The sequence below is a fragment of the Cephus cinctus genome, unplaced genomic scaffold (assembly GCF_000341935.2).
Source record: "Cephus cinctus unplaced genomic scaffold, Ccin1 Ccin1_scaffold0171, whole genome shotgun sequence".
In the NCBI taxonomy this organism is placed as follows: Eukaryota; Metazoa; Arthropoda; class Insecta; order Hymenoptera; family Cephidae; genus Cephus; species Cephus cinctus.
This window is the reverse complement of record NW_014332895.1, coordinates 136,876-162,057: the sequence shown is the minus strand read 5'-3', so window position 1 is coordinate 162,057 and position 25,182 is coordinate 136,876. Positions and strand designations below refer to the sequence as shown.

Here is a 25,182-nt window from a genome sequence, read left to right as displayed (position 1 = left end):
CGTTAGACACGTATGAAGAAAATAATTGAGTGTTACATTATAAGTCGATGGATTTTTCTTTGTCTTTTAATAAAAATTGTAATATCCATTACGTTCGTGACAATGGTAAAGACAAATAACAAAGTTTAATTATTGCCTAGAATTTATACGTTAAACGTGGAGCTATGACCATCGGTCGATTCTAACATTTCTTCCTTTATTGTCCACATTTCTGCACCAGTTCCTATGATTTTCACTTCCTTCCTGGCTCTCTGTTCTATTACATTGTCAATGAGATACTTGATCGCTAATTTCATGAGATGAAGGAGATAAACGATTTTGCATGCTATGTAGAAAATTGAGAATGTAAAAAAGATCTTAGTCCATCTCTCCTGGCTGATAGTGAATACTGTTGGACTGTCACGGTGGAACGGTTAATTGTTCTTATGGAATTAAAATAAGAATAACGAATCGACAATTAAAGAAAGTTACACTGGACAAGGCTAAACATTATCAGCAACTTCCACTCCAACACATTCACGGTAACTCAGAATCTATTTACAGTCGCAGAAAAAAAAAATAGATTTCAGTCGTGCCCCTTCACGCAGTTTGATTGGACCAGAATATCAGAGGATCCAATTCGGCTGATCTCGATGAATTTCTTGAAAACCAAAAGAGGATCCACTTTAAAACGTCTAGCGGTGTTATCCAAAATCACTGTTGTTTCCTCTTGGTTACTCCATTCGTGTAGCCATTACTATGTCCATTAGATAAACTTCCGTTACTCGCCTTAGCCTTCAGTTCCTTCGTTCTTGCTGCCAATCGACTGGCTGCATACACTCGTTTACCCTTTGAAACGAAAACGAAAAGATATTTACATTCACAGTGGAAGAACTCGTTCGAAATTAAGTATCAACTGCTTTATTCCTTATTTTTTTCAATTCTAAAGTTTAGAACACTTACCTTGGCGATGTAAGCTTTCGCATAGAAATTTCCAAAGAGAACAATGAAGGAGATCATATAGATGACAAGGGCATATTGCATCCAAAGAGGAAAATCACAGCCTGATCTGATTCCATTGATTCCAAGAATGAGAGCAGTGGTGAACTGAATCAATTGGAGAATGGTGAGGTACTTCTTCCACCATAAGTATTTGGATACCGATGGTCCAAGAGCAGCCAATCCATAATAGGAATACATCAATACGTGAATAAAACTGTTCACCATTGCAGGTAAGAAGGCTGTAAAACAAGTAAGAAAAGATAATAACCAAGTCTTCTAAAGCAGTAAATACACTTATTAGTATATTTGCAATGAAAACTTACTCGATCCGCTGGGGACCCATTTTATTCCAATCCACCAAAGTGAAAACATGGTGGAGTGATGATAAACGTGAAGGAAGCTCAGTTGATTATCCTTCTTCCTGAGGATGAAGAAAAACGTGTCGCAGAACTCGAGAAGCTTGCTGAAGTAGTACCACCAAACGGCGTGGGCAATCTGATCGAATACAAAAAAAAATGAAAAATTAAACCGCGCCCTTGAAGTTCCTTGGTGCGGCGACGCTATCTTTTTCTCTCATCGTGTACCTGAAGTTCGTCAGGCCTCGTCACGTGTCTAATCGGTTGGCAAACGTAGCTGTAACGTAATCTGGTTGACGCCACAAAAAGCTGAATAGAGAGAAGAAGCAAAAGGCAATGTTAATTAAAGTTTCCCAATACCTTCATCTATTTCATAAAAAAAAAAATGTTTAAACTATTCTTACTCACTTGGATTGCTATATAGGCATTAAGGCAGGCCATGGCAAGATTATAGGGCACCAAGGCCCAAGTAAGCTTGAATGCTTTTCTCTTCTTCATGACCTTAGGTCCAGCCCAGACAATCAGGAGATAGAGCATAGTATAGATAAGGGTAGGTCTAGGAGAATCCACTAGGAGCCATCCTCTCGTTCTTTCATCTATCATGAACGTTCAATAATGTAACGAAGAAAGTACTACAGAACTACTACAAAGAAATATTATTTTCTTTAAACAGACTTTGAGAACAGTACCTGCCAGTGAGAGGGTCCACAGATAATAATCATAAGCGTCGTTTATGAAGGTTGTCGTAGTATTGATAAGAGCCGCCATTTCCTAAAAAAGAAGAAACGAATTTACATTTAAACTCTGACGATATATCTATACCTATGCAATCCTTCCTCCAAACTAAGAAATAAATAGAATGCTCGCCATTAGCCAATAGAACGAGTAAATTCGAATTACAATTAGCGTCCGCGTGTTAATTAAAATAATCCTGTAGGTTCACCGGATAATTAGAAATTCGATACCTGTCATCAAATAGAGATTCCTATACTCAAGCTAATACTGAGAACCTTATACAAGACAAATCATTTAAGCTGTACACAGATACAATAAAGTATCTGTAATACCTATAATACCAGTAATACCTATTCTATTTTTAGCTTAAAAAAATTGATAAACACCATTAGGCATTGTATGCATTATGATTTTGGACTTACCTGACGAGATCTTTTGTAAGAGAAGCAGAGAAGCAGAGAATAACCAAGGAAATTCGTACCGTTCACGAGGGACGTTTATCAGGGTGAGTTCAAAACATACATGTTAGGGATTAACTGAAAGCCCGCGAATAGAATGAATATTTGAAAATCTACCCAACGCGCGACTTTTTCACGAAACGACGTAAAACTAATAGAACGAAGAAAATCGAGGGTTGACGAGGACAAGGAAGAGACGAAGCAGCTTCGTCGTCGGCCTTGGATGGCAAAGTGGCAGCGCCTCTTACGAGCTATCGCCTCTCATTTATAACTTTTGTCAAGGAGAGGAGGAAATCGTGGAGGAGGACAAGAGAAGGTTAACGGGGCCGAATCCTCCGCATCTTTCTCCTAATCTTTCACCGTCTCTCTCTCTCTCTAGAACACCCTGTCGTCCTCTCCATCATTTATCCCTCTCATATCCTCTAACTCCAAGGTAATACTTTTGCCATTATAACATGCGTGCATAGATCCGCCATACAGCATACACGTAGACAGAGATAGAAGAAATGCAACCAGAAATCTAGTATTGATTTTCAGTTATCAATCAGCAACAATCATTATTAATCAATTCGAGCCTCTGGCACTCTGAATTAAGCAAACGAACTGTTTGTGTCATTTTACTGTAACTCAGATTTAACTGTCATTTATAATTAAACAATATCACTGGTAACTGTTGATGATTTTCATAAATCATGGACTTCCCTTGTATTTCCTATAGAACTACAAGCAGCACGAGAACCCTGCTTAAATTCATCCTGACTATCGGACTGGACAGCTACATTTGTCTTCGATGCAGAAAATACAAAAAACGAGGTCGATCCCACGACTGGTCCAGGTTCCGGACTTTGAACCTCGCAGGAGTAGGTCGCTGCACCAAATATTGAAGATGGAATATTGTTGAAGAGAAACGAAATCTGTTACTGTTACGTTGGTACGTATAGATGGATTTAGTGGGACGCTCAGTATATACATACTGATTGGTCAACGTGTTTCAGATTATTCCTCTCTTCCCTCTTGACGGACACTACATTATGGTAGGAGAGGAATTCGACAAGGAAGATCTCTCCCACTTGAGTAAATTAAATCACTGTATCAGTAGAGAAAGAAAAGAAACATAAATATAAAATGAATTAGCAAAACCGCACAGTCCCCAGCGACAAGGCTTATCTCAGCAGGAGAAAACGAATTTTTAAAATCGAATGCAGCATTCGTTTCCTTTCGTTTACGTATGTAGCTTAACGGTACCTAACTCGCGACCAGTGACCAAGAAAATAAGAGGAAGAAAACAGTGCGGAGAAAAACAAATAGAAGAATCGAAACGCACAGTCTCAGCACACCTTTCTTGGTACAAGTAAATTTCATTTTTTTGTCTCTTGCAGATATCTCTTTTCTCAAAAACGGCACTGCTTCAACGAATGTAAATGGCGAAGGATCGAGCAATATTTGTCAGTGAATATTTGACGAGAATTTCCAAATAACACTAATGACAACCGGAAGTACTCAAAAGTCCCACATAGAAGTCTTGCTACGTGTACAGTTTTATTTCTCAGAGCACCTATCCCTGAAGACTGCAAAGAAAAAAGAACACAGCAGAATGATTTTGATTTATTTACCTGCACTTTGTGATTGACCAATTACGACAAACGCAGAGGCAATGAAATTCGCCAAGGTTGCCATATTAGTGTGATTTAGGAGAAAGTTTCGACGCTGTACCAAGTGACATAAATTTCTAAGAAGGAAGAGGCGCCTTCTATCTCACTTATTTAGTACCTAACTGGACATCCTTTTAGAAAGCAGAGCAATTCATGGGGAGTTATGTGATTATCAAAAGATGTATTGCTAACGGTGTCATCAAAGAAGACAGAGGTGCAGAGACTCTTCAGCGTCATTACTAAGAATGACGTTGTTCTCACATGAGAAGAAGCACCATAGGACTTAAATATATATGTATACTGATTATTGGAATAACGACCTGGATCCTGAACCGGATTCAGGGTTAAATTGTACATACTATATTAAAATAATAAACCACTTTCCTCAAAGGGAGACTACATTAGTTTATTCATGAGGATGAGAGTTGAGCAACCTCCTCTACTCTTAAGATATTTCCTTGTTCTTGTACAAAATGAAGATTACCTTTTACAATCAAATATAATCTATTTACAATAATGAGACATTCAAATTGTCATATACCGAATTAAATTGCTAATATTCCAAAATAACATGAATTTCTCATAAAAATGTTGTTTTTTTACATAACCTACTGACTTCCAGGTTGTTCAATACAAAATTTTCTTACTGTCAGATATTATTATTTTACGCTCACCCTGGCAACACTTCACGGTGTACCGTTACCTTGCTAACACACCCTAGGTATCTATAGAATTATAAAAGTATTCTATGAAAATACAGAATGAAGAATATTTACTATCGAATCGCACGTATGGGATACGTTATCGCTAGATAAATATATTAGTGAAATTTTTTATTAAGAAAACATTTTGCATTCCTGAATCATGCAATAAAAGATGCATCAGTTCCACATGGCGAAGTATTAATCCAGAAACGGCGTTGATAAAGGCTTGAAAGGTCTTAGTAAACTTGTTATTTGCTCGTGACATTTAGATTCCTTTTTAGTTGCACTATCTTCTACTTATTGTTGTCAGATAGACTTGTTCCCAATATAAAATCGATATACCGTTGTGTGCGTATGTATTATACAGACGAATAACGAGTAGAACGGGTACCGTTTCTACAAGAACAGGTTGATCGTTCAATCGCACCAACGATAGAAGAATTACAGTTTCACTTCTAGAGTCTTTAACACCACGTGCTCGCGGCTAATATTAGACATATTAGTAGCCATATAGTCAGAGTTTCGCTCTTTACGAGATTGAAATTTAGTTAAAGAATATCTAGTCGATTAACAGAAGTCAATAAAATGGTGCCAAAGCAAAAAACAAGTTTGTAACTAAGATCCAGTGATATTTCACTGCTCAAGCTTTGTCATAAAAAAGAAAAAGATATTGACAGCTGGATCTAATTAAGGAAGTACAGTAATGTTTAGAAGGATATGAAAAAGTCTAAAAATTTTTAATGCTTGGGAGGATTCATTGCAGGTGGAAAAAGTGATTACAAAGATCCATCCTACAAAGAAGAGACTGATTATGCACTTTCCCACGTTGCAGCAATGCACTTGGACTTTCGAAGTCAATGCCTGGATGGCCAAGGTGACTTTCATCTAGCCAGTTTATCGAACGGATATAAGAAAGATACTGGAACTGCACGTATGCACCCGTTGCATAGATGTGCATATACAGGCACGCATACCCTTATGGACTATCTGTATGCAGCGAAAGTGAATGCACTTAGGCGCATGGAGCCTGATCGAGTTCTTCTCCATTAATACTTCCTACATAGAATTAGCAATTAAGAAAACAGATTTCAACAGTCTTAGGATTCTCCAATGAGAGTACAGTAACCACGTGCAGTGTACAATTAATATTTTACAGAGACAGAAAGGCATGATCAAAGTAATTAGTAATTGAAAATTTCCTTTCTAACAGCAGCTGTCGCTTTTACGTCCAAGTAATGCAAGACGTTTTAAAACGATCCAGCAATAAAAAGAGTTTCTGGATCTCTCAATGATGACGGTGACGGTAAGAATTCCCCATAGACCTCAGAGGGTGAACGTCGTTGTGAGAAACGTCGTTGTAAGATATAAACAGGACATGGATGTGAAGTACATATACGTACATCGTGGCACAGTGTAGATATTAAATAATGATTGGTGACTTTAAATAAACAACTTTAATTACTAAACTCGAGCAATCAATCAATTTTTCTATAATCTCTTAAAGTTTCTCTTCCTTATTTGAAATGTATATTCTACAACGTATTCGAATGTGTGTCGTTCGCTCTCTTTCTACGCTGAAGGGTTGACCTGTCAAAATTTCATGAATTTCTGACGGATACTTCAGAATGACTATTACATTCAATGGATCATTAAATTAGACCAGCAAAGGAGCATACGTGTGACTGAAGATACGTGGCTTGGTTAAAAAGGGAGGAGCATGTGTTAAGGGTGCTAAAAAGTTTGAGACTTGCCATCAAGTATACGAACCTTTCAGGCAAATTAGTCGAACAGCCGACTGTGCGTGTTGGACAGCAATGTTGACAGACCGTTGTCCGAGTACACGGTGAAGCAACGTTTAAAACGTTGCACGTTTCTTGATTGTCTCACAGTAGCTATTTTACTTCCATCTTATTCACTAAATACTACAGGCAGTCTACCCGGCTTATCAGGCACTGGAGGGTGTAGTCACTCGCGGCCATAGCTCGAATCAATACAGCCCTTATGGCGGCTCCCACCCTGCTTTCCTGCTTTCTGGATCCCCTTCTATTTAGTCCTAAACAAAAAATAATTAAATTTAATTACGAGCTTTATTAGATATTTGAAAATTTGTATTTTTAACTGTAACTATACGGTACAAGATTACTAATATTTTATAATTAAATTTTCATTGATCCGTCAACGTGAAGGTACTGCGTCGATCAGACCTTTTGAATAGTTGCTTGCTACTCTAACGACGGGATGTAATATTCATTTTAAACACAAGACCCGATCTTCGCTTGCGTTCTGTAGAAAATTTAAAGAATCGTTGATACCATTACTATTTTCTATTTTTAAAGGTCTTATTTCAAAACCTCTGGAAGACCAAACATCCACGAATGGATATATTTAGAACCTTGAAGAATCTCTTTTTTTTCTTCAGCAAAACAACTTCATTCCTCTAAAAACCTTCAAGCATCAGTCATTGGCATAGTTGTGCATAATGAGTCTCTAACTGAAAGTATCAAAAGAATATTGAAAATGTCAAACGCTGGTAGAATGTTTATGCGAGGAGTACGTGAAAAGATTTTATGAGTACTCATTAACAATGTGTAAACACACAAGGATCGGCAAATGAGACCAGTCGTACAGCATCACAAGAGATCAATGCAAAGAGTCCAAAAGCAAAGAGAGAAAGTGGGTGAAGCCTGGGGATCACAGAAACGGCGCCTGCTTTCCAGCAATGAATTTCTCTGCTTTCCATCAGGAGTACAGTTATAGCAGCCTCAGAGTATCACAACAGAAGGTGTTAGATAGGTTTGGAAGATAAAAAGAAAAAAAAAAGAGTTATTACCAAGAGACGCTTGACCACGTGCTATAGCAACTAGGCGTCAGCGTAGTAGGAGGTAGCGAGAAATAGTAGAGAAAGAAAAGAAAAGAAAACCAATGGCCATTCGAATCGTATATCGAGGTCATAAGGTCTGTAAAGATCACGTGTCTGTGACGACCACAGGTTGTAGCTTCAGCGTTAAACTCGCATACAGGAATCAAGAGGTTAGCTATGCCTGGGGCACATGCGCCATAATCATAGATTGATATACAGTCTCCGTACAAAGCCTTCCGTTATCTGCCGAAAAATTTACGCCGAATAATTGTACATGTGTTAATTCAAGCACAGCAGGATACCTTCTCTCATCTCGACAAAAAGTTCACAAACAACTCGTTGCCGAAGTCTCGTGACGCATTTGAGCTTCCGTCACGCGATAAGTGTTGGAATTCAAACAATTGTCAATGCGCATGCGCACTGGTAGAACGCAACAGAGAACTGGACACGAATCCTTAAATGTCCTGACTTTTAATTGAGTTCAGGAATTGACCGCAATACAACTGTTGACGCGAGTTCGATCTCTTTGATCTTATACAGAGTGTTGCATGCATTTATATAATACTTACGTCTACTCTTCGATTGTAAGACCAAAAGAAATAACAAAAGTGCAGGATTGATTGATGCATGAATTACGGTTTTTGAGTATATCGACTACTATCTGATATTCAATAAGAGTTAATCGACTTCATACTCCCTGTTTAATTGTATGACAATATCCTCTGGACCGAAAGTCTATCTTGTCCCTAATCTACTGAAACGATTAGAGTCAAAGAAGAAAAGATAAAACAAAGTATCTACAAAAGAGAATCTACGAGAGACAGAATACAATTTGAGCCCAGAATAAAACTATAGTCGATTCATTAGTCTCGAGTGTTCACCTGCCTCTAGTAATTATTGATAAAAGAAAAAAACAAGATGAATAAAGCATCATGCTACCTTTAGAGACCACTTAAAGTGGATTGCGTGTAATAACCAGTCAATCAATTAATCGGCGTAATCGACGTCGGTGATGAGGTAGATGTGTTTCGTTCGTGTAGAGTTTAGAGTAGCCGACGACGTCGAAAAGTTAGGATGCGACGAGTTGCACTCCTCACTGCACTTATGTTCGCCATAAGTTCACCCCAAGGCTTGATGGACGCTGACAGGTAAAAAACATTAACGTTAATAATTAGAAAGTCATTGCATAAATATACGTAAAATTAGTGTGTAATTGTGTCTATCAGTTTTTATTAAAATCAACTGACAACCAGTAATTTAATCAAACGAATAAATTACAATGACTCTTGCCGAATACCATAGATAACACAACACAAGATTACCGACTCTCAATTTCGATATTCTTAATTTCATAATTTTTTTACAGTCTCTACAGCGACAACGCCACTAAAAATCATATGACAAGGGCACGCATCGTTTTGCCCGAATATTATGCAAAAGGTTCGACATTCTTCTCAGAAACGATATCCAAGAGTTGACCAAATAACGACTAAATGTCATGTAGATATATTCGAAGTAATATTAGTATAGTTGCCGCACGATATATCAATAATCAGGATATGGGAAATACGTAATTTTAATTTTGAAAATTTGTTTTTCAAGAGATCAGACCGCCTTCAAAAAAAGGAACACCAGTGGTGGTAGATTTTAATGTTTACGTGGTGGACATTAATTCTATTAACGTAGAAGACATGGACTTTCGGTGAGTAATCCTTTATCTTTAACTCTTAACATCTTAGCGAACAACAATAACCATGAGAGGTACACGAGTAATTTATCTGAATAAAAAAAAAATAAAAAAATATTTATAGGGTGGACATGTTTGTTCGACAAAGTTGGACGGAATTAAGATTACATATGCCGGAAGACATATTTGAGGATGGCAACGATTACGTGACATTGCCTCCGGAACTCTTTGACAACTTATGGCAGCCAGATCCATACTTTCTGAACTCGAAGGTTTCCGGTGAGCGGTTTGCAAAATACGTATCGATTTAACAATTTCTCAAACGAAGTTATTATCGTTTGGCTTAAGTTCCTCATCTCTGTTTTCATTCTATACAAAAAATTGCTGTCATCTTTGCCTAACAATTTTTTCCTTAGCATGCTCATACGGATTAAGAGCGAATGAATATCCGTCCGTTATTACTGGTAAAACTTGCATGCAATCGCACGCGTACAGTAATAACAGCCACATTAAAATAAATTAACCCTTTTCATTTTCTTTTTTGGGTTTTCTCAGAGATTGCTACACTCACCCACAAGTTTTCGTCGGTGACGGTTTATCGAAATAAAACAGTCAGATATGCGGCAAGGATGCACGCCATTATCGCTTGTCAAATGGAATTCCAGTTGTATCCAATGGATATTCAAGTCTGTCCTATAAACATTGAGAGTTGTAAGAATTTATTAACAAGTATAATCAATTTTTATAAAACTAGGTACTCGAGTTTTATGCGATTTTTCGTAGTGCGATGACGGTATATGAACAAAAGAAGAACGGTAAATGTAACTTGTTGACGCACCTGTCGATTTTTCATATTTTTAGTTTCATACAACAATCAGAAGTTGCGTCTACGTTGGGGCGACGGCGGCGTTACGGTAAATCCTGAACTAAAGTTGCTTCAGTATAACGTGGGGAAACCATTGCAACTGGAAGAAACGACAGGCTTCATGTTAGACAAAAATGGTCCGGTATTCGAATAATAATAATAATCAACAATTTGCTTGATTGCTAAGAAAGAGAAAGATCTTTGACAGGAATCAAAGAAATAAATAAAGAACATTATTTTTTTGTCCAGGAAACTTTTCCAGATTAGTCATTTACTTTCGATTTGAAAGACAAATTGGACATCATCTTATACAAACCTTTGCACCATCCACCTTGGTGGTAATGTTATCCTGGTTCAGTTTTTGGCTCGGTTTGGACGCCATTCCTGGGAGAGTAACCCTTCTGGTGACGAGCATGTTAACTCTTGTTACTATGTTCACCGGGCTGAAAACAGACATTCCACCAGTAGCCTATGTGAAGGTATACAAATTATCGACGCAAAGAAATCGTTTAAACAATAAGGAATGATAATAAAGTCTTGATCTTGCAACGCGAGGTTTACAGGCCCTGGACCTGTGGATGGCCGGCTGTATGGTCTTCGTATTCGCCGCCCTGGGCGAATTCGTCGTTGTCAAGGTATTGGATTTGCGCTGTCAATTGGAAATAGATGCGCTCACGAATTCGACTATCCCCAGGTTGCTCTCAGCGGTAAGAAATGAAATAAAATACGTATTAAAAATTTCCTCTTTATTGCTGACAAGAGAAAGAATGAGGCAGGTTCACTTTCACAAAAAAATGGATATTTTATGCCTTTTTCCCATATCCTAAGTTTATTTTAACGAGAGTAACTTAAGAAAAAAGAAGACAAACTATACCTTAATTACTGATAGCGTATCTCTCTTATCAATTTGAATATGTCCTTATCTCAACGATTGACCAAGAGAGCTACGCACAACGGTAAGACAATGATTACATCGAAATTCTGTGTTCTGAATTAGAGAGCCTGTCTCGCTGAATTAATATTATACAATAGTTATGGATATGTAAAACAATAAGAGACAATAAGATTTTACAAATTAAATACTACAAAACCTACGTGGACTTGGATAAGTAATACAAATATTTTCTAACTCTATATCACAGAGAGTCGGTGCTACTGAGAAGGGTCAATTCATAACAGCATGGGACTGTGAATCCAATTGCATGCAACAATCGCGTAATAAGAGAGTCGGAAGTCGTCATCTCTTACACAATTCCTGGCTAGAGACTGAGGTTGCTTCTCAATACGTAAGCGAGACAAGATCAATGCTTATCGATCGTCACAGTCGCATAGTATTTCCGGTATTGTTTCTCTTATTTGTTGTATTGTACTGGCCGATACTCCTTCTCAAGAAATCTTCCTAACCGTTGAATTATACATTAAAAAAAAAACAGGAAGAGATTTCACAAGATGAATGCAGGAGTAAGCTAAACAGTTAATTGGTTGACAACACGATACATAGTAATAAACCTAACTGTTATTAACTCAACATTTTTACTATTCTCAGTCGCGTTAAAAAATTATTTTGAGTTTTAAGCTGCGCTTAATTGTCTCCCAATAGTTTTGACCTTTACTTGAAGATAAAAATGAGGATAACGCTGCATTCCCGTTATAAATGAAAACAAAACTAAGAATAGTCGATGTGTTCTTTCGATTCTTTAACATTTAATAAATTTAACATTATTATGAATTGCGTGTCACCTTGACTTAAGGGTAATCAATTCTGTCGATAGATAGGAATTCAAACTTGTTCATTTAAAAATTGTACAGTTTGTGTAAAATAAAATTAAAGTATTTACTGGGTACGAGCTAGTCATAGGTGTAATTAAAAAAGTATTTAACTTGTATCCATCTTTTCATTTTCATTATCATCATCATCATTATCACCACCATCATCGTCATCGACTGTCACGACAATCTCGTTAGTTTTCGTTGACTTTAGCTCTCCTATTCTCTGGATGTATTTCATTGTGTAGTTATTGAAATCGCAGCTGAAATAAAAGAATCAATTATTTATATGATAAGGTAGTAATGTAAACATTGGCAGTATTAACAAGGTTAATACAGGAATACCAACATCTTAGTTAATTCTTCGTATTTCTGCTGCATATTTTTCTGTATTGTCAGCAGAATCGGCATTGACGATGTGGAATTAATTCGCGGACCATGTATTGTTAGTATAGTTTCTACCCAAATTAGATAAAAATGTACATGTCTGGTACGTTCTAATTCTGCAGCAATAAACTTTAAAATTCTTTCAACGTATACGTCCGGCAATCCGGCAACAGTTAGGGCCACTGTAAGAGTAAAAGCAATTAATTAGATTCTAATTAATTGATAATTAGTCGAATTCACTTAGTACAAGCACAACTTACCACTTTCATGAGAAATACTTTCCACCACTTGTTGAATTAGAATTTTCTCGTTGAGCTTCAGCGCCATAAGAAGGGCTGTAATAAGATGGAACAATCACTTAAATATTTTTTCTTTAATAATTTTAAAACTGTTCCTTATTTCATCAATTAAAAAACCTTCTGTGTAATTCTTGTTACGCAGAGCTTCCTTGGTAGTATCTGGTGTGATACCGAGTGCCAACTGGAAGGGATCGAAGACTAATCCTATGTCCAAGGAATAAATTAAAAGTCCTTCGGTAGTAGCTGCTGTCCAAGCTTGTCCTGTAAAAATAACATACTAGCATGTCCATTGTACAACCTAAACTTGTTAAAAAAATGTATTAAAATACATGCGTTCCTTACCTGTTGGTGAAAACTGTAGGCTGAATACACGAACTTCCGGTTTCATACTTCTGCTTGCCATATCACCTTTTCTTACACCGGGTAACCTTAACGTTACGTTTCCACCTTCATTCTCCTCTCGTTCTTCAACCAAGGCGATATTGCCAAACTCTGTCATCTTCCTCCGGTTTATAAAGTCCTAAAAAAGTATTTAAAGGTAACTTCACTTTTGCACCAAAGAAAAAAGGAAAGAGTATATTCCTTCAATGTAAAATAACACTCACGTCTACTGCATCCAATGAACGATTCTGTGTAATTTCAAATTTCTTCACTAGAACTGATTCTTTGACATTATAAATACATACATTCTTTGAATGTCCTCCAGCAAGGATACAAGTACCATCAGCAGTGTAACAAAGGCTCGTAAAGGCTCTAAAACAATATATCTATATATCTTGAAATTAAACATATTTTTCCATTCACTTACTTCCCTTCCAAGCTTTTCTTCGCAGTAATTAAGTCAGTCTCAGACCTTCCGCTTCCCAGATCTTTCTTTCCCTCTATATTACCAGTTTGATCAGACGTCCTCGTGTCAAAGAATGAGATCTGTCCATTAAGAGTAGCAACAGCGACTTCCTGTCCATCTGGTTTGTAAGCCACACACAGAGCATCTGCTGTTAGCTGTACTGTTTCGTGAGCGGATCCATTTTCTATGGCGTTCCATAATCTCAAAGTTTTGTCCCAGGATACTGAAGCCATCGCAGTACTCGCAGGACTTGGACTGAATGCCAAGCTCATTACAGGACCCTCGTGTCCAGCTAAAATCTAAAAGCAGTTCCTCTGTTCAGAGTTCTGGATAAGCGTAATTTATGATCACAATAATATCTAAATGGTTTATACCTCGAGCAGTGTTCCCAGTTTCATGCTCCAGAGATAAATTTCAAAGACGTCCTGACCGCCAGCGGCCAGGAACTCGTCACTGGAGTCTATGGCTACACAAGAGAACTGTACAGGTCTAGGTGATGTCAGAGTACGGAAGTTGCGGTATCTGGTTAAGTCATAAGCCCTAACTGTTCCATCGACCGATGAAGAGACCATGAACTTCCGGTTATGACTGAAGAGTATACCGGATACTGAAGATGCATGTTCCTGGAAGGTCACCGTGCAGAATCCTGTTGCTGTGTTCCACAACTTGACCTTACCGTCGTCACCGCCGGTTACTATGAACTGACCGTCAGGAGAATAAGCTACGCAGTTCATATTATTACTATGTCCTTGTTGTTTCATGGCATACGTCTCGCTCTGCCATTCCCAGACAAGCAGTTGACCGACTTTTGAACAAGCCAGGGCAATCCAGTCGCCAGTATTGTTAAGGGCTATGGACGTAATATCCTGGTCCGATATGCTGTAAAAAATAATCAATTATTAATTTCTCCCACTAGAAAAAAGTAATAAGTGATACAAAGGTATGTTTATAAAAACAACGATCACCTGAGAGAATGGATCATGTTGACTTCAGGCATTTCGTAAAGGAAGAAAGCTCCATTGCTAAAGCTAACGACAAGAATTTTTATGTCTACATGATATGCTGCTGCAGTAAGAATAATATTTCTATGCTCCTTACGAAGTTCATTTGCTAAGTAATGCCTAGCCAATCTTTTGTACAGTAATTTCTTGTTGGAATTTTTCTTATCTCTTTTATCCTCGTCATTTTTAATTACTATTTCATCTGCATCTCTTTGTTTTGCTGGTTTCTCCAGAGCTCTTTGCAAATCGACATCGTCATCGCTATCACTGTCTGCTGGCTTATTTCTCTTTTCAGATGGCTGCCACGGAGTGAATTCCTCAGGATCCAATGCGCACTCCCATACACAGAGATAACCATTACTAAAAAAAATGTTCAGCACAGAAGTTTATTGGTTTTTCAATAAGAAAGAAAAATAATACTCACCGACTAATTGTGCTAATATCATAATTATTTTTCTCAAAAAAACAGCCTACAATCGTATCTGAATGGGTGCCTAAAGAATATACTCTGAAATCCGCCAATTTTTCAAGAGAATAAAGTTTGGTTGTTGTATCTTTTGATCCCACAGCAATTAATTTTGAATCAAAAGACCAATCAATACATGTGGTATCATCAATGGCTGCATGGAAAACTCGTTCCATGCAGAATGGATTGAACTGACCAATTTGTAAACCAGGTATATTGTAGACAAAAACTAAAATTAAAATCATCATCTATATGTATATTTTATCTATATGCAATAAACAAGTTTATATTAAAATTACAATACATAATATAATATTTACCATTGCTTTCTTTGCATATGGCAAAATGTTTGCCATCTGGTGAGAATTTGAGTGCGCGTACTTTCTTTTTAAAACGAAGTTTATGTATTATCATTCGACTAACCATGCTAATAACATGTGCTTCTCCTTCTGCAAAAACACAGAGATAACAACAGCCCATCAAATAGAGCATATATAGATTTTATAAATAAGAACATTACAATACTTACCCTCATTAACAGCGACCAGCGTATATCCATCATGAGACATATCCAATGTTGTATAATTAAATCTACTCTCCACAGGTAAAGTAGAAGATTTATTACTGGAAAAGTAATAATTATACAAATAAGAATAATTAAAATTAACATCAAAACAAATAATTGTCAGCAAAATTCATAACCCTCACTTTTTGAGATCAAATATTGTTATTCGATTACCAACTGGACTGATAACGGAATTTCCATCCGGAGAAAATAATACATTTCCATTGCGATATACTGTTCCTAGTAGATTGCTAAACTGTAAACAGAAAAAAAATTGGAATCATAAGATAGAATTATTTTTCAGGTTAGCGGCAATCACATGCAGCAGCATTAGAACTTTTTTCATATTTAGCAATTATAATAACCGTTACATATTCGAATAGCTAACGTACCTTATACGCAAACTTCATCTTGTTCGAAATAAAATAAAATAATCGAGATTTACTAAAATAAACAATCTATTCCCCTGTATAAATACCGATCACGTTTTCTCAACAATTTCAAATACAGCAAACTCGCACTTCCGGCTACGTTCATCTAGTCATGTGTTTGAAATCGGGCGTCGGCAATTCAAGAAATAGCTCAAAGAACTTTAATAAATCATTAGAATTATTCGTATCCTTTTCGTTATTCTATCGAAAAGGAAAACATTAATTCTCGTAGAGAACGCACGTTGAGATATTAATTAATCAGAAATCAAGGAATTTGTATGAGCGAGGTATCAGATAGAAATAATACAATATCAGTATAAAGTTAAAAAGAATACAATTCAAACTTTATGTTACGAATAAGAGTAATTTAGTTCGATTCCACTTAGCACATCCTTGGAAAAAGGTCGTTATCAATTTGCGTAATATTTCAAAAGTTACGTGAATCTGGTAACTTTCCTCCATTGATCAATTGGCTACGTTCACGTAAAAAGATGGCGATCATGTGTTTAAAATAGGGCGTGAACATAAAATAGAAAAAGTGAATAAACGTCGAACATAAATCGAAAAATTCAACGATAAGACATCATTAATAATAATTAAATAATGTGAATGCATATTAATATAAATATGCAAGAATAATATTAAGAAATTCTAAATAAAATAATCGGATTGTAAGTCACGCGGTAGCAGAAGATACAGCGCCATTATAATCGGGTTAAGCGCCCCACTTGGCTAGCGGGCCTATTGAGAAGCTTGACGTCAGCTATAAAAGATGAGAAAGGCAACATGATTCGCTTTCGTCGAGGCAGCGCGCAGTTGGGAGCCAATAGAAAACCGGTAGATATCACGAAGGAGCGCAGCCACTCCGCCTCTCCTGTCTCATTCGTCACATGACCCTACGGCACTGTACAGTAGGCCATATTTGACAGTGGCACTAGTTTAACGAAGTGAGTGCGTGAAGAAGATCGTTCTTTGAGCGGCTGCCCGTGTTCGAAGAACCTGTAAATACTCGCGACCAGCTTGAGAATTGTATTCAGCGGACCTACATCACTAGAACCCTCAAAATGAGCACAAGCGCAGACAATCCCATTTACGGGCCGTTCTTTGGAGTTATGGGCGCCGCCTCAGCCATTATATTCTCCGGTAAGAGCCCTCTACGTACTTTAGCAATGGATTCGTCACGATGGATTCTTTATCCTCTTAGGAAAGTTGAAACTTTTGATGTCCAAAAAATCAAGGAGAAAATCATTATTCGTTGAAATATCCTTACCTATGCTATAATATATCTGTACGTTGTGGGAAATGGATTATTGGAAGCACTACTCATCACGTTCACTGTCGGTGTACGCCATTTGCTCAATCTGGAACGTGTGATTTCATGAAAACCAAATTACTCGACCAGGATCGATAAGAATCAACCGTAAAATCGAATTTCATAATTTGAGGAAGATTTTTATAAATCAAATCTTATCGACGTATCCATAATACGGTAATTGATTGTATAGAGCTGTAGAGTATATCAGGAAGGCTATGGAGGATTCACCGGTTAATTGTAGAGGAAGAGAAGAGAATTGGAAATAGATATTAGAGTCTAAGAGATAGAATGAGAGAGACGATCCAAGGACAAGGCCTTTAGGAGAGGTTCTCGCCATTTTCAAATAGCTCTATAGGGGAAGGTTATTTCGTAACGGGCGGAAAAACGTGGCTGCGCATAGCACGCCCGGAGAAACTCATGGACAACGATTTCGTAAAGTGACCTCGATCGGGAGCGCCGTCTTCTGGATCTTAAGTTATACATTATTCCCTATGTAATTATTAACCCTTTGCACTCGACTGTCCTCTGTCAGGCACCGAAAAGTATAGAAAATGGGAAAATTTCTAGTGCAATGGGTTAAATTCCTCGATCATCTAGCTCTATGCCTTGTTTCCACGATAGAGCCACGGGCATTTGTTGCGCGCAGCTTTCGGGGCTTTGGCTTCGAGTCGTGAAAATCAATACGAATCCCTTTTCCGGCGCACGAGTCACTGTTCTCATCAAGGGAGTATACCTAATAATGTGTCTTCTTGACACAAAGGGACTCAATAGTCTCTTCTCTCTCTCTCTCTCTCTCTCTTTTTATTTCACATTACTTTTCAATGATTCCTCTTGGCCCCGTAGACCCGTTGTTCCTGGTACATCCTGAAAGTAACGTCCAGGGTAAAATCTTCCACGTTAGCGTGCTCGTCGTCGCGACGTCGGCGTTTCGAGGGACGCGAGAATTCTCTTGGTAGACAGCCAAATGGGCCAGGCATCACAGAAGAAGAGGATGAAGATGAAGGAGGCTCCTTCTCTTTTTCTCTCTCACTCTTCTTTGTGTATGTCTTTCATGGCCTTGGTATATAGCCAAATCGCTTAAAACGGTATACAAAAAAAAAGCCATAAGACTAGCTAATAAGAATTTATTGATCTTATGGGAAACCAATATCTCTCGGATTGATTATTCAAGCTTGAAATAATATAATGGCTGACATTAGTATGATTTGCCAGAAAGTCTGCTAATTTATCTGTTAGGTTTGCACATTCCTTCGCTGTTACACTGTGATGTGTCCGGGAATTTAAAAATGGCGTTTGCTCGTATTACTTCTTTCTTTGAGGAATAACATTTCAGCATCTAGGGCAACGGGCACCATTTTGCCAGGCTTTACGTAATATCGATTGCAAGGGATCGTTATGGATTACACCTTACACAAAGAGTCATTGAACAATTAGAATCAATGTAATTATTGGTATCGAACCAGATTCGTGCAACTCCTTCAGAGTCTAAAAAAAATATTTGCAACGTTCACAAAAGTCGAAAAATCAATTCTCGAAGAAATCAGTAATATAAAACGAATTAAATTTTCTTTAATGATAACATGTATAATTGTAAAAATAATTGTGTAGCCAACTGCAGGCAAACGAAGAACGACAGAAAAGTAGTGCAAAGACGTAGGATTTGCCACGGCACATTGTCTCACGACATTTATTTGGACGAGAATTGAAAAATGATTGTCATTATTGAGAATTTTGAAAAATACAAAAAAAAACCAATCACCAATATTATACCCAGCACGTCTCGCCAACGTGTAAATTGGGACCACGCCCCCTTGCTCTCTAGGGGACTTACATGATTTGTCATGTGACTGAGAATCATGTGACGACTGCCATCTCTGGGTTGGGCACTGCACGTTTCTATTAATCGTTCTGATGCTAATTTCTGATTGCTTAAAAATGCTCCCAGCTGGTTTTACAGGCTTTACTTACTTGCACCAACAAAGATTAATTTATATATTTATTAGGGCCTGGCCATATAATTCAATTCTAATCGCTTTGTGTAGAATCGGTTGTGCTGTTATTAGCCATGAGTTAGGGTTAGGTTGGTCGCGATTTTTTTTTTATATACATACATTCTAAATCTTATCCACTGTCTGATTATTGTTAGTTATTAAATACAATACCCGTCTTATTTATAGGACGCAATATCTAGTCAAACTGTTTTACCGACTGATAATTACCATGTGAAATAATTATTTGCTTCCATGGTCACTGCACGAATTACTGAACCATACAGGGAATTCATTTATTGACGGAGACTGCTCAGAGTTTAAATGGACAAAATTATTTGGAATATATTTACATGAAAAAGGATAAGTAAATTAATAAGTACCATACGAACCATTGAACTTCATGCATAATACGGCGCGGAGCAACGACTGATAGAAAGGGAAAATAGATGACAGTAATCTGTATACAAATTTTTTTCTCGTGTTCAATATAAATTAATTGTACGATTATCGGTTGCGCGTACTATGTATAGAGATATTATCGTTGCCCTTGATAATAGTAATAAAGTTTAAAACGATACGAATTCGAAATATTAAATTATTTAAACTGGGTTTGTCGTTGGTCAATGCTAGCAGGTGTTCAGGCACTACGACGACTGGGAGCTGATTAGGCCAGTACAGTCAAGGTAGCATGAAAAAAAAAAGAAAAGAGAAAGGGAAGGTCACTTGTAACATCGAAATAATCCACTAGCAAGCTTTTGTCACTGCACGGCATCACGAGTATATGCAACCGTGAAATCGTCACGTGATTCCGATACGTCACTAGCTTGTTGCACACTATTAATTCCACGACTGAAAATATTATTGAATCGCCAAGATTCCAATCGACAGTAGAGCAGTTTTGTAAAATTTTTAACTAATTCATGAAAATTCTTATTTAACAGCACTTGGAGCGGCCTATGGCACAGCGAAATCTGGAACAGGAATTGCGGCCATGTCCGTCATGAGACCGGAACTTATCATGAAGTCCATCATCCCCGTTGTTATGGCTGGTATTATTGCCATTTACGGTCTGGTCGTGTCGGTACTAATCGCCAGTGTGCTGGATGAGCCCAAAAACTACACCCTTTTCCAGTAAGATATTATCTGTTTATCAATGAAGTAACTGTCAGTCTTGTCCTAGAGTTAATAATGTGCCACGAAGCAAACGAACCCGTCAGACGGCCATCCTATGGAAACAACGAAAGATCTATTAATACAATTAAGAGGATTGCATCGTAGCAGTACCAGCGGGATGATCGTGAAGCTCCACTTTGAAATTTTCGCTTCCTCGTTCTTCATCTGCGTTTCGCATCTCCGCTCCTATACCTACCCTCGTGCTGAAGATCTTGACGCGGTTACTTTTGAACTGATGGATCGATGGCTTCTATCACGACGATGGTCGAGGGAGATGGTGGTGGTGGGTGAAGGCAATACGGAGGGCACTACTTCTATTAATAGAACGCGTGGCTGGCTGCGAGACACGAGACTAATTTAACCGCAACTGTCATTAGGTCGTTTTTAAACCGGCGTGTCTGGTACCCGTGGGTGTTACGCCTTCTGCCACATGGTTGAGCTATGGAAAGGGAGGGAGGGTTTATTGAATTTTTAAATTTATTCTAGCTTTCTTTTTGCACTCTGAATCTTTTACTTTCTCTTGGCAGATCAAATTTGCGCGGAGGATTTCCACTTGTCTAGCGTTGTATGATGCCATCCTTGTTCAATAGAATAATGTAGAATCTACGTACGGTGTTCTCGAATGATTTTCTCATATTTGAATATTATAATCGATTGATCGTTGTTCGCTCTTACTTTTTTTAGGGGTTTCACTCATCTTGGTGCAGGATTGGCGGTAGGATTTTCCGGTCTGGCGGCAGGCTTCGCCATTGGCATCGTCGGTGACGCTGGTGTGAGAGGTACCGCTCAGCAACCACGTCTCTTCGTAGGAATGATTCTCATCCTCATTTTCGCCGAGGTATTGGGTCTGTACGGTCTCATCGTCGCCATTTTCTTGTACGCCAAGAAGAATTAAAAAGAAAAACAAAGAACACAAAAAAACAAACAGCGAAACAGCCAATTTCTGAATAAAGAAAGAATAATATTAATCATAATAAGAAAAGCAAAAGAGATACAGATGAACAACTACAGCAAAACAGGAAGGAACAACGCTCCCCCACTCTATTTACTACGTAGCGACAAGGAAAAAAAAAAGAAGATACATAACTCTACAGTGACACCGTACACGCCGCGTTTTATCACGTTATACTTAAAATGTTCGCATTAAAAAAAAGAAGCATCTATACAATTTCCTATACATCATCATCGTCCATATCTTTGCGTTGTATTACAACGTTAACATGTCGTTTTAAGTAAGGATTTTATCTTTTGTCGCGCAACCTGTTTTCGATTTTCTGTTTTTTTTGCCAAAATTTCTAATATTAACGAAGCATTCATGTACACACACACAAACACAGCCGATACACTGGTCTAACTTACACTGATCGCAAAAAATCTTATTTCATAATATGAAAAATACATAAAGTAACGAACGTCCGTCGTATCGGCCATTTGGGGGGAGGGGTGGTGAGATGCAAAGCTGTAATGAAAAGATCGAGAAGTAAGCTGACAGAAGATAAGATACTAATATAAAGCGAAAGATCAAAGAATGGAAACAGAGAACACACACCCCCTCTAATGCGCACGACCTGCCGAATAGACGGTGCGAAAACTCCCCTTCTCTTTCATTGTATAGTAATCATTTCTAGTATAGTACGGCATTGAATTATCACCTAAATTAATCGGCTCTATCGAGTGTATAAAGGAAAAGGTTATCGATAAAGGAATACTTAGCACAATTATATATATATAAAAGAAATATATATTAAAGAGCAAGTGAATGAGAAACAGGAGACGGCGGTAGGAAGGCGACACCGAATAGATACCAGTGTCAGGATGAAGATTTACTCAGTTTCATCAGAAGTGGACGACCAATGGTGCTAGGCAAAAAAACGAAAGTTATTCTTGAATCAAAGGATCACGTGAACTAGTTGCTTGTACCGCCACACTGATGAAGACGTACATAGGGCTTGAGAGAGAGAGAGAGAGTGAGAGTATTATAAAATGAAACGATGAACCATCTTAACGCTCTCGAGGATGATCCTCGGCGTTCTAGGCCACCCGAGGAGAGTGCTCGTGTTTGCATTAGAGAAGCGTATAAGGTCGTACGAGTAGTTACGATGCCTGCGAATGTGCCAGCAGGGGAACGAGAAAAATATCAGAAGAGGAATGGTGAGAGGGGACACAACACACCACGTCGAGCAAAAGAGATAAAAAAAACTACAATTTGTACATTCCATAATAAGTTCGTTCGGTCCGAGCGAGCCGCCGGGATACATGGGCCAAGTCCATAAACACCGGGTAACCACGAGGGAGCTGCCCAGACCAGGGTACGTGGTACCGGACTTCGACGTGTCTCCGGGAGTTAAAAGTGGTCTTCGTTACCCCCGACGCGCACACAATGAACGACAAACGCTGTCCGTGGGACCGATCGTCTGGGAGCTGGCGCTCGGTTCTACCAGACCATTGAAACGTTTTACCTCGTCATCTCCGCTGTTGCGTCATCTCTTATGACCAATCGAAAGGCGCAGAAAGAATAGGGAGTTCACGAAGAACTACGAATTCGGGTCGTCGGAGTATATAAAACGAGACTGTCCAGAAAATCCTGGTACGGCTGACTCGGCAGCTTTTATTGACTGTGCAGTATTTCACGGACACACGATGGGGATATTTAAAATGATATAAAAAAATGAAAATGATAAAAAAAATGAAAATATATATAAAATACAAAACGAGAAGCTCAACCTACGACGCGTTCCTAATGACGGAGACACTTCCTTGGTACTCATGATGACTTCCGAACGTCCGGAACGCATCGCAGTTCTACTACCGGGATTGAAAGGCGCCACGATCACAGCCCGGATGACAATTTAACCGCGGATGCCCAAGAACCTAGAGAAGTATAGATAGAACGTAAGAGCTACTAAGGTGACGACGACAATTCTCTCTAACTTCCGTGTTGGACGAGAGTGCACGAGGACGAGTAATAGCTAGGGTGGGGGGTGGGGGAGGGGTCAAGGGGTTACCCATGTTTATAGTGACTCTAGGAAAATTAAGCCATGCATCTTTTTTGCCCACGGAGCGATGGTGGTGATTTATGATAATGACAATGATTATCTCGGCGAAAACGACTACCCTGATGATTGATGATAACAGTGGTGGTGGAGAGCTCATTTTTTGAAAATCAATCCTTCGTTATTACAACTTGTTCTAATTCGTGGGGACACGTTGGAATACAAATAACAGAGAGAGATAACAACATCCAGCTAGATAAGAAGTTACACTCACGCATACGATTTTAAGAGTGATAGGAGAACAGCGTTACGATACACACAATTTATAAGCTGGTAAACCGCGATTCTTAAATAGCAGTTCTCGCTTTACGTACCAAGCTTCGTGGCTATTATAATAATTTCAACACTATTATTACTATTAACAATCGCAGACACCCAGTAAATGCATTGGGCTAAAAATTGTAAAACGAGTACTTCAAAGGTTTACTTGTGACTCGTTACCGATGCTAGTATCATCTATTGTGTTAATTGGCTGTTAGAATTAAATAAGAAGTTCGAATGAACAGACTAATAATACTTCCTGGCCAATCACATTTAATTGTCGAAGTCTGGGTACTTGCTAAATATCCTTTAAATGCCACATAATGTGGAAAACTTGTACGCGGGAGACTTTAGTCTCTAGAATATGTGTGTGTGTGAGAAAGAGAGAGAGCAAGAGAAAAATTGTGTGAGAGTGGGCCTCCCTTTGCAATCCTCTTCCACTGGTTTAGGGAGTGTAAACAAGAGCGAGAAAGATATGAAAAATGTATGGTTCGATGGGAACGAAAAAAGAATGAGTGAGAGAGAAGAGGATATGAGAATTCAAGTTGCGTTATATAAAATACCAAACCCACCATCTATGAGCGTGCGCACACTATTGACATATGTATACACATTTTCACCTCCATTTTCCGCAAAAACAATATCGCCCCCTCCCCTCCCACCCTTGCTAGCGACCCTATGTACCCTACGTGTACTTTCTTCCAGTGTTAACTTGTAGATTCATCGTTGAGCGCTGAAAGTGATAATATGATCGATGATTATTTATGTTACGATTTGTCCTCGATGTTACAGAAAACCGTGTTTAATAAAAATTTAATTTGGACAAACATGCTTTTTACTTCTATCAAGACCTAGTTCCTGTCACTGATTAATTTTATGATAAATAATTGTACGTATATTCAGGTTCGTGTTTCGTTTCTAGGATAAATGCGTTTAATTTTACGCATGATGCATTAGAATAAAATACGTTGTTGATTGATTCTCGTAGCTTATTTCATTTTAAAGTTGGATGCTAATGAAATAGGAATTTATAATCAATAAATAGTGCTGTTTGGCGGAAGCAGCGATAAGGGAAAGAAGGAATGAAGTATAATGTTATCGGTAAGTATTTCATAAATTCAGAAGGAGAGGTGTCACGATAAATATTCTGAGTACAGTGGATAAAGGAACCCATCAGGTTAACGTTTGTCTTATAGTGAAGAAAAAACAGACACTTTATCGAAGGAGCGCTACAACTGTGAATACACTGCGCCCGGATTGGTTGTCTTCTTGTTGGTCGCCACATGGACCACTGAACTATGACTATACTGGAATCCGAACGGCAGTAG

General features: G+C 38.2%; 4 protein-coding genes across 6 annotated transcripts; 2 read left to right on the top strand and 2 right to left on the bottom strand.

Annotated features, from left to right (window-relative positions):
- Positions 1-50: 50 nt before the first annotated feature.
- LOC107264496 (elongation of very long chain fatty acids protein 4) lies at positions 51-10,388 on the bottom strand. Of its 3 annotated transcripts, XM_025081764.1 has the most exons (10): positions 10,272-10,388; positions 10,005-10,126; positions 8,686-8,887; positions 6,654-6,939; positions 2,027-2,108; positions 1,746-1,933; positions 1,566-1,646; positions 1,305-1,476; positions 943-1,220; positions 51-828 (listed from the first exon to the last, which is right to left on the bottom strand). In XM_025081764.1, exons 5-10 carry the CDS (start codon positions 2,103-2,105, stop codon positions 694-696), a joined length of 933 nt encoding a protein of 310 aa, XP_024937532.1. In that variant the 5' UTR covers positions 2,106-2,108; positions 6,654-6,939; positions 8,686-8,887; positions 10,005-10,126; positions 10,272-10,388; the 3' UTR covers positions 51-693. The 3 variants fall into 3 exon arrangements, with proteins under 3 accessions (XP_024937532.1, XP_015588298.1, XP_015588296.1); XM_015732812.2 differs by lacking the exon at positions 8,686-8,887; XM_015732810.2 differs by lacking the exons at positions 6,654-6,939; positions 8,686-8,887; positions 10,005-10,126; positions 10,272-10,388 and adding an exon at positions 2,495-2,763.
- LOC107264495 (glycine receptor subunit alphaZ1) lies at positions 8,221-12,142 on the top strand. Its single transcript, XM_015732808.2, has 9 exons — positions 8,221-8,894; positions 9,113-9,186; positions 9,349-9,448; positions 9,558-9,712; positions 9,989-10,144; positions 10,295-10,435; positions 10,548-10,777; positions 10,862-11,005; positions 11,441-12,142. Exons 1-9 carry the CDS (start codon positions 8,821-8,823, stop codon positions 11,699-11,701), a joined length of 1,335 nt encoding a protein of 444 aa, XP_015588294.1. The 5' UTR covers positions 8,221-8,820; the 3' UTR covers positions 11,702-12,142.
- On the bottom strand, positions 12,072-16,263 carry LOC107264493 (periodic tryptophan protein 2 homolog). Its single transcript, XM_015732802.2, has 14 exons — positions 16,023-16,263; positions 15,774-15,886; positions 15,595-15,689; positions 15,386-15,514; positions 15,024-15,294; positions 14,564-14,959; positions 13,973-14,477; positions 13,560-13,897; positions 13,357-13,504; positions 13,094-13,271; positions 12,869-13,012; positions 12,713-12,787; positions 12,415-12,634; positions 12,072-12,328 (listed from the first exon to the last, which is right to left on the bottom strand). Exons 1-14 carry the CDS (start codon positions 16,038-16,040, stop codon positions 12,175-12,177), a joined length of 2,784 nt encoding a protein of 927 aa, XP_015588288.1. The 5' UTR covers positions 16,041-16,263; the 3' UTR covers positions 12,072-12,174.
- A 675-nt stretch (positions 16,264-16,938) lies between these two features.
- Positions 16,939-24,681, top strand: LOC107264497 (V-type proton ATPase 16 kDa proteolipid subunit). Its single transcript, XM_015732813.2, has 3 exons — positions 16,939-17,204; positions 20,309-20,498; positions 21,225-24,681. The coding sequence occupies exons 1-3, from the start codon at positions 17,126-17,128 to the stop codon at positions 21,433-21,435; spliced, it is 480 nt and encodes a 159-aa protein (XP_015588299.1). The 5' UTR covers positions 16,939-17,125; the 3' UTR covers positions 21,436-24,681.
- Positions 24,682-25,182: the final 501 nt, after the last annotated feature.

What these genes read in the sequence shown, in the direction of transcription:
- LOC107264496 (XM_025081764.1), bottom strand. Translation starts at nt 2,105, where the DNA reads ATGGCGGCTCTTATCAATACTACGACAACCTTCATAAACGACGCTTAT. An exon ending in ATGCCTATATAGCAATCCAA is followed by an intron (nt 1,647 to 1,745) that starts GTGAGTAAGAAT and finishes CTCTCTATTCAG; the next exon opens with CTTTTTGTGGCGTCAACCAG. An exon ending in CGAAAGCTTACATCGCCAAG is followed by an intron (nt 829 to 942) that starts GTAAGTGTTCTA and finishes TTCGTTTCAAAG; the next exon opens with GGTAAACGAGTGTATGCAGC.
- LOC107264495 (XM_015732808.2), top strand. Translation starts at nt 8,821, where the DNA reads ATGCGACGAGTTGCACTCCTCACTGCACTTATGTTCGCCATAAGTTCA. An exon ending in GCCCGAATATTATGCAAAAG is followed by an intron (nt 9,187 to 9,348) that starts GTTCGACATTCT and finishes TTGTTTTTCAAG; the next exon opens with AGATCAGACCGCCTTCAAAA. An exon ending in TCCTATAAACATTGAGAGTT is followed by an intron (nt 10,145 to 10,294) that starts GTAAGAATTTAT and finishes TCATATTTTTAG; the next exon opens with TTTCATACAACAATCAGAAG.
- LOC107264493 (XM_015732802.2), bottom strand. An exon ending in CATATGCAAAGAAAGCAATG is followed by an intron (nt 15,295 to 15,385) that starts GTAAATATTATA and finishes TTTTAATTTTAG; the next exon opens with TTTTTGTCTACAATATACCT. An exon ending in AAGTATTTCTCATGAAAGTG is followed by an intron (nt 12,635 to 12,712) that starts GTAAGTTGTGCT and finishes TTACTCTTACAG; the next exon opens with TGGCCCTAACTGTTGCCGGA.
- LOC107264497 (XM_015732813.2), top strand. Translation starts at nt 17,126, where the DNA reads ATGAGCACAAGCGCAGACAATCCCATTTACGGGCCGTTCTTTGGAGTT. An exon ending in CTCAGCCATTATATTCTCCG is followed by an intron (nt 17,205 to 20,308) that starts GTAAGAGCCCTC and finishes CTTATTTAACAG; the next exon opens with CACTTGGAGCGGCCTATGGC. An exon ending in AAAAACTACACCCTTTTCCA is followed by an intron (nt 20,499 to 21,224) that starts GTAAGATATTAT and finishes TACTTTTTTTAG; the next exon opens with GGGTTTCACTCATCTTGGTG.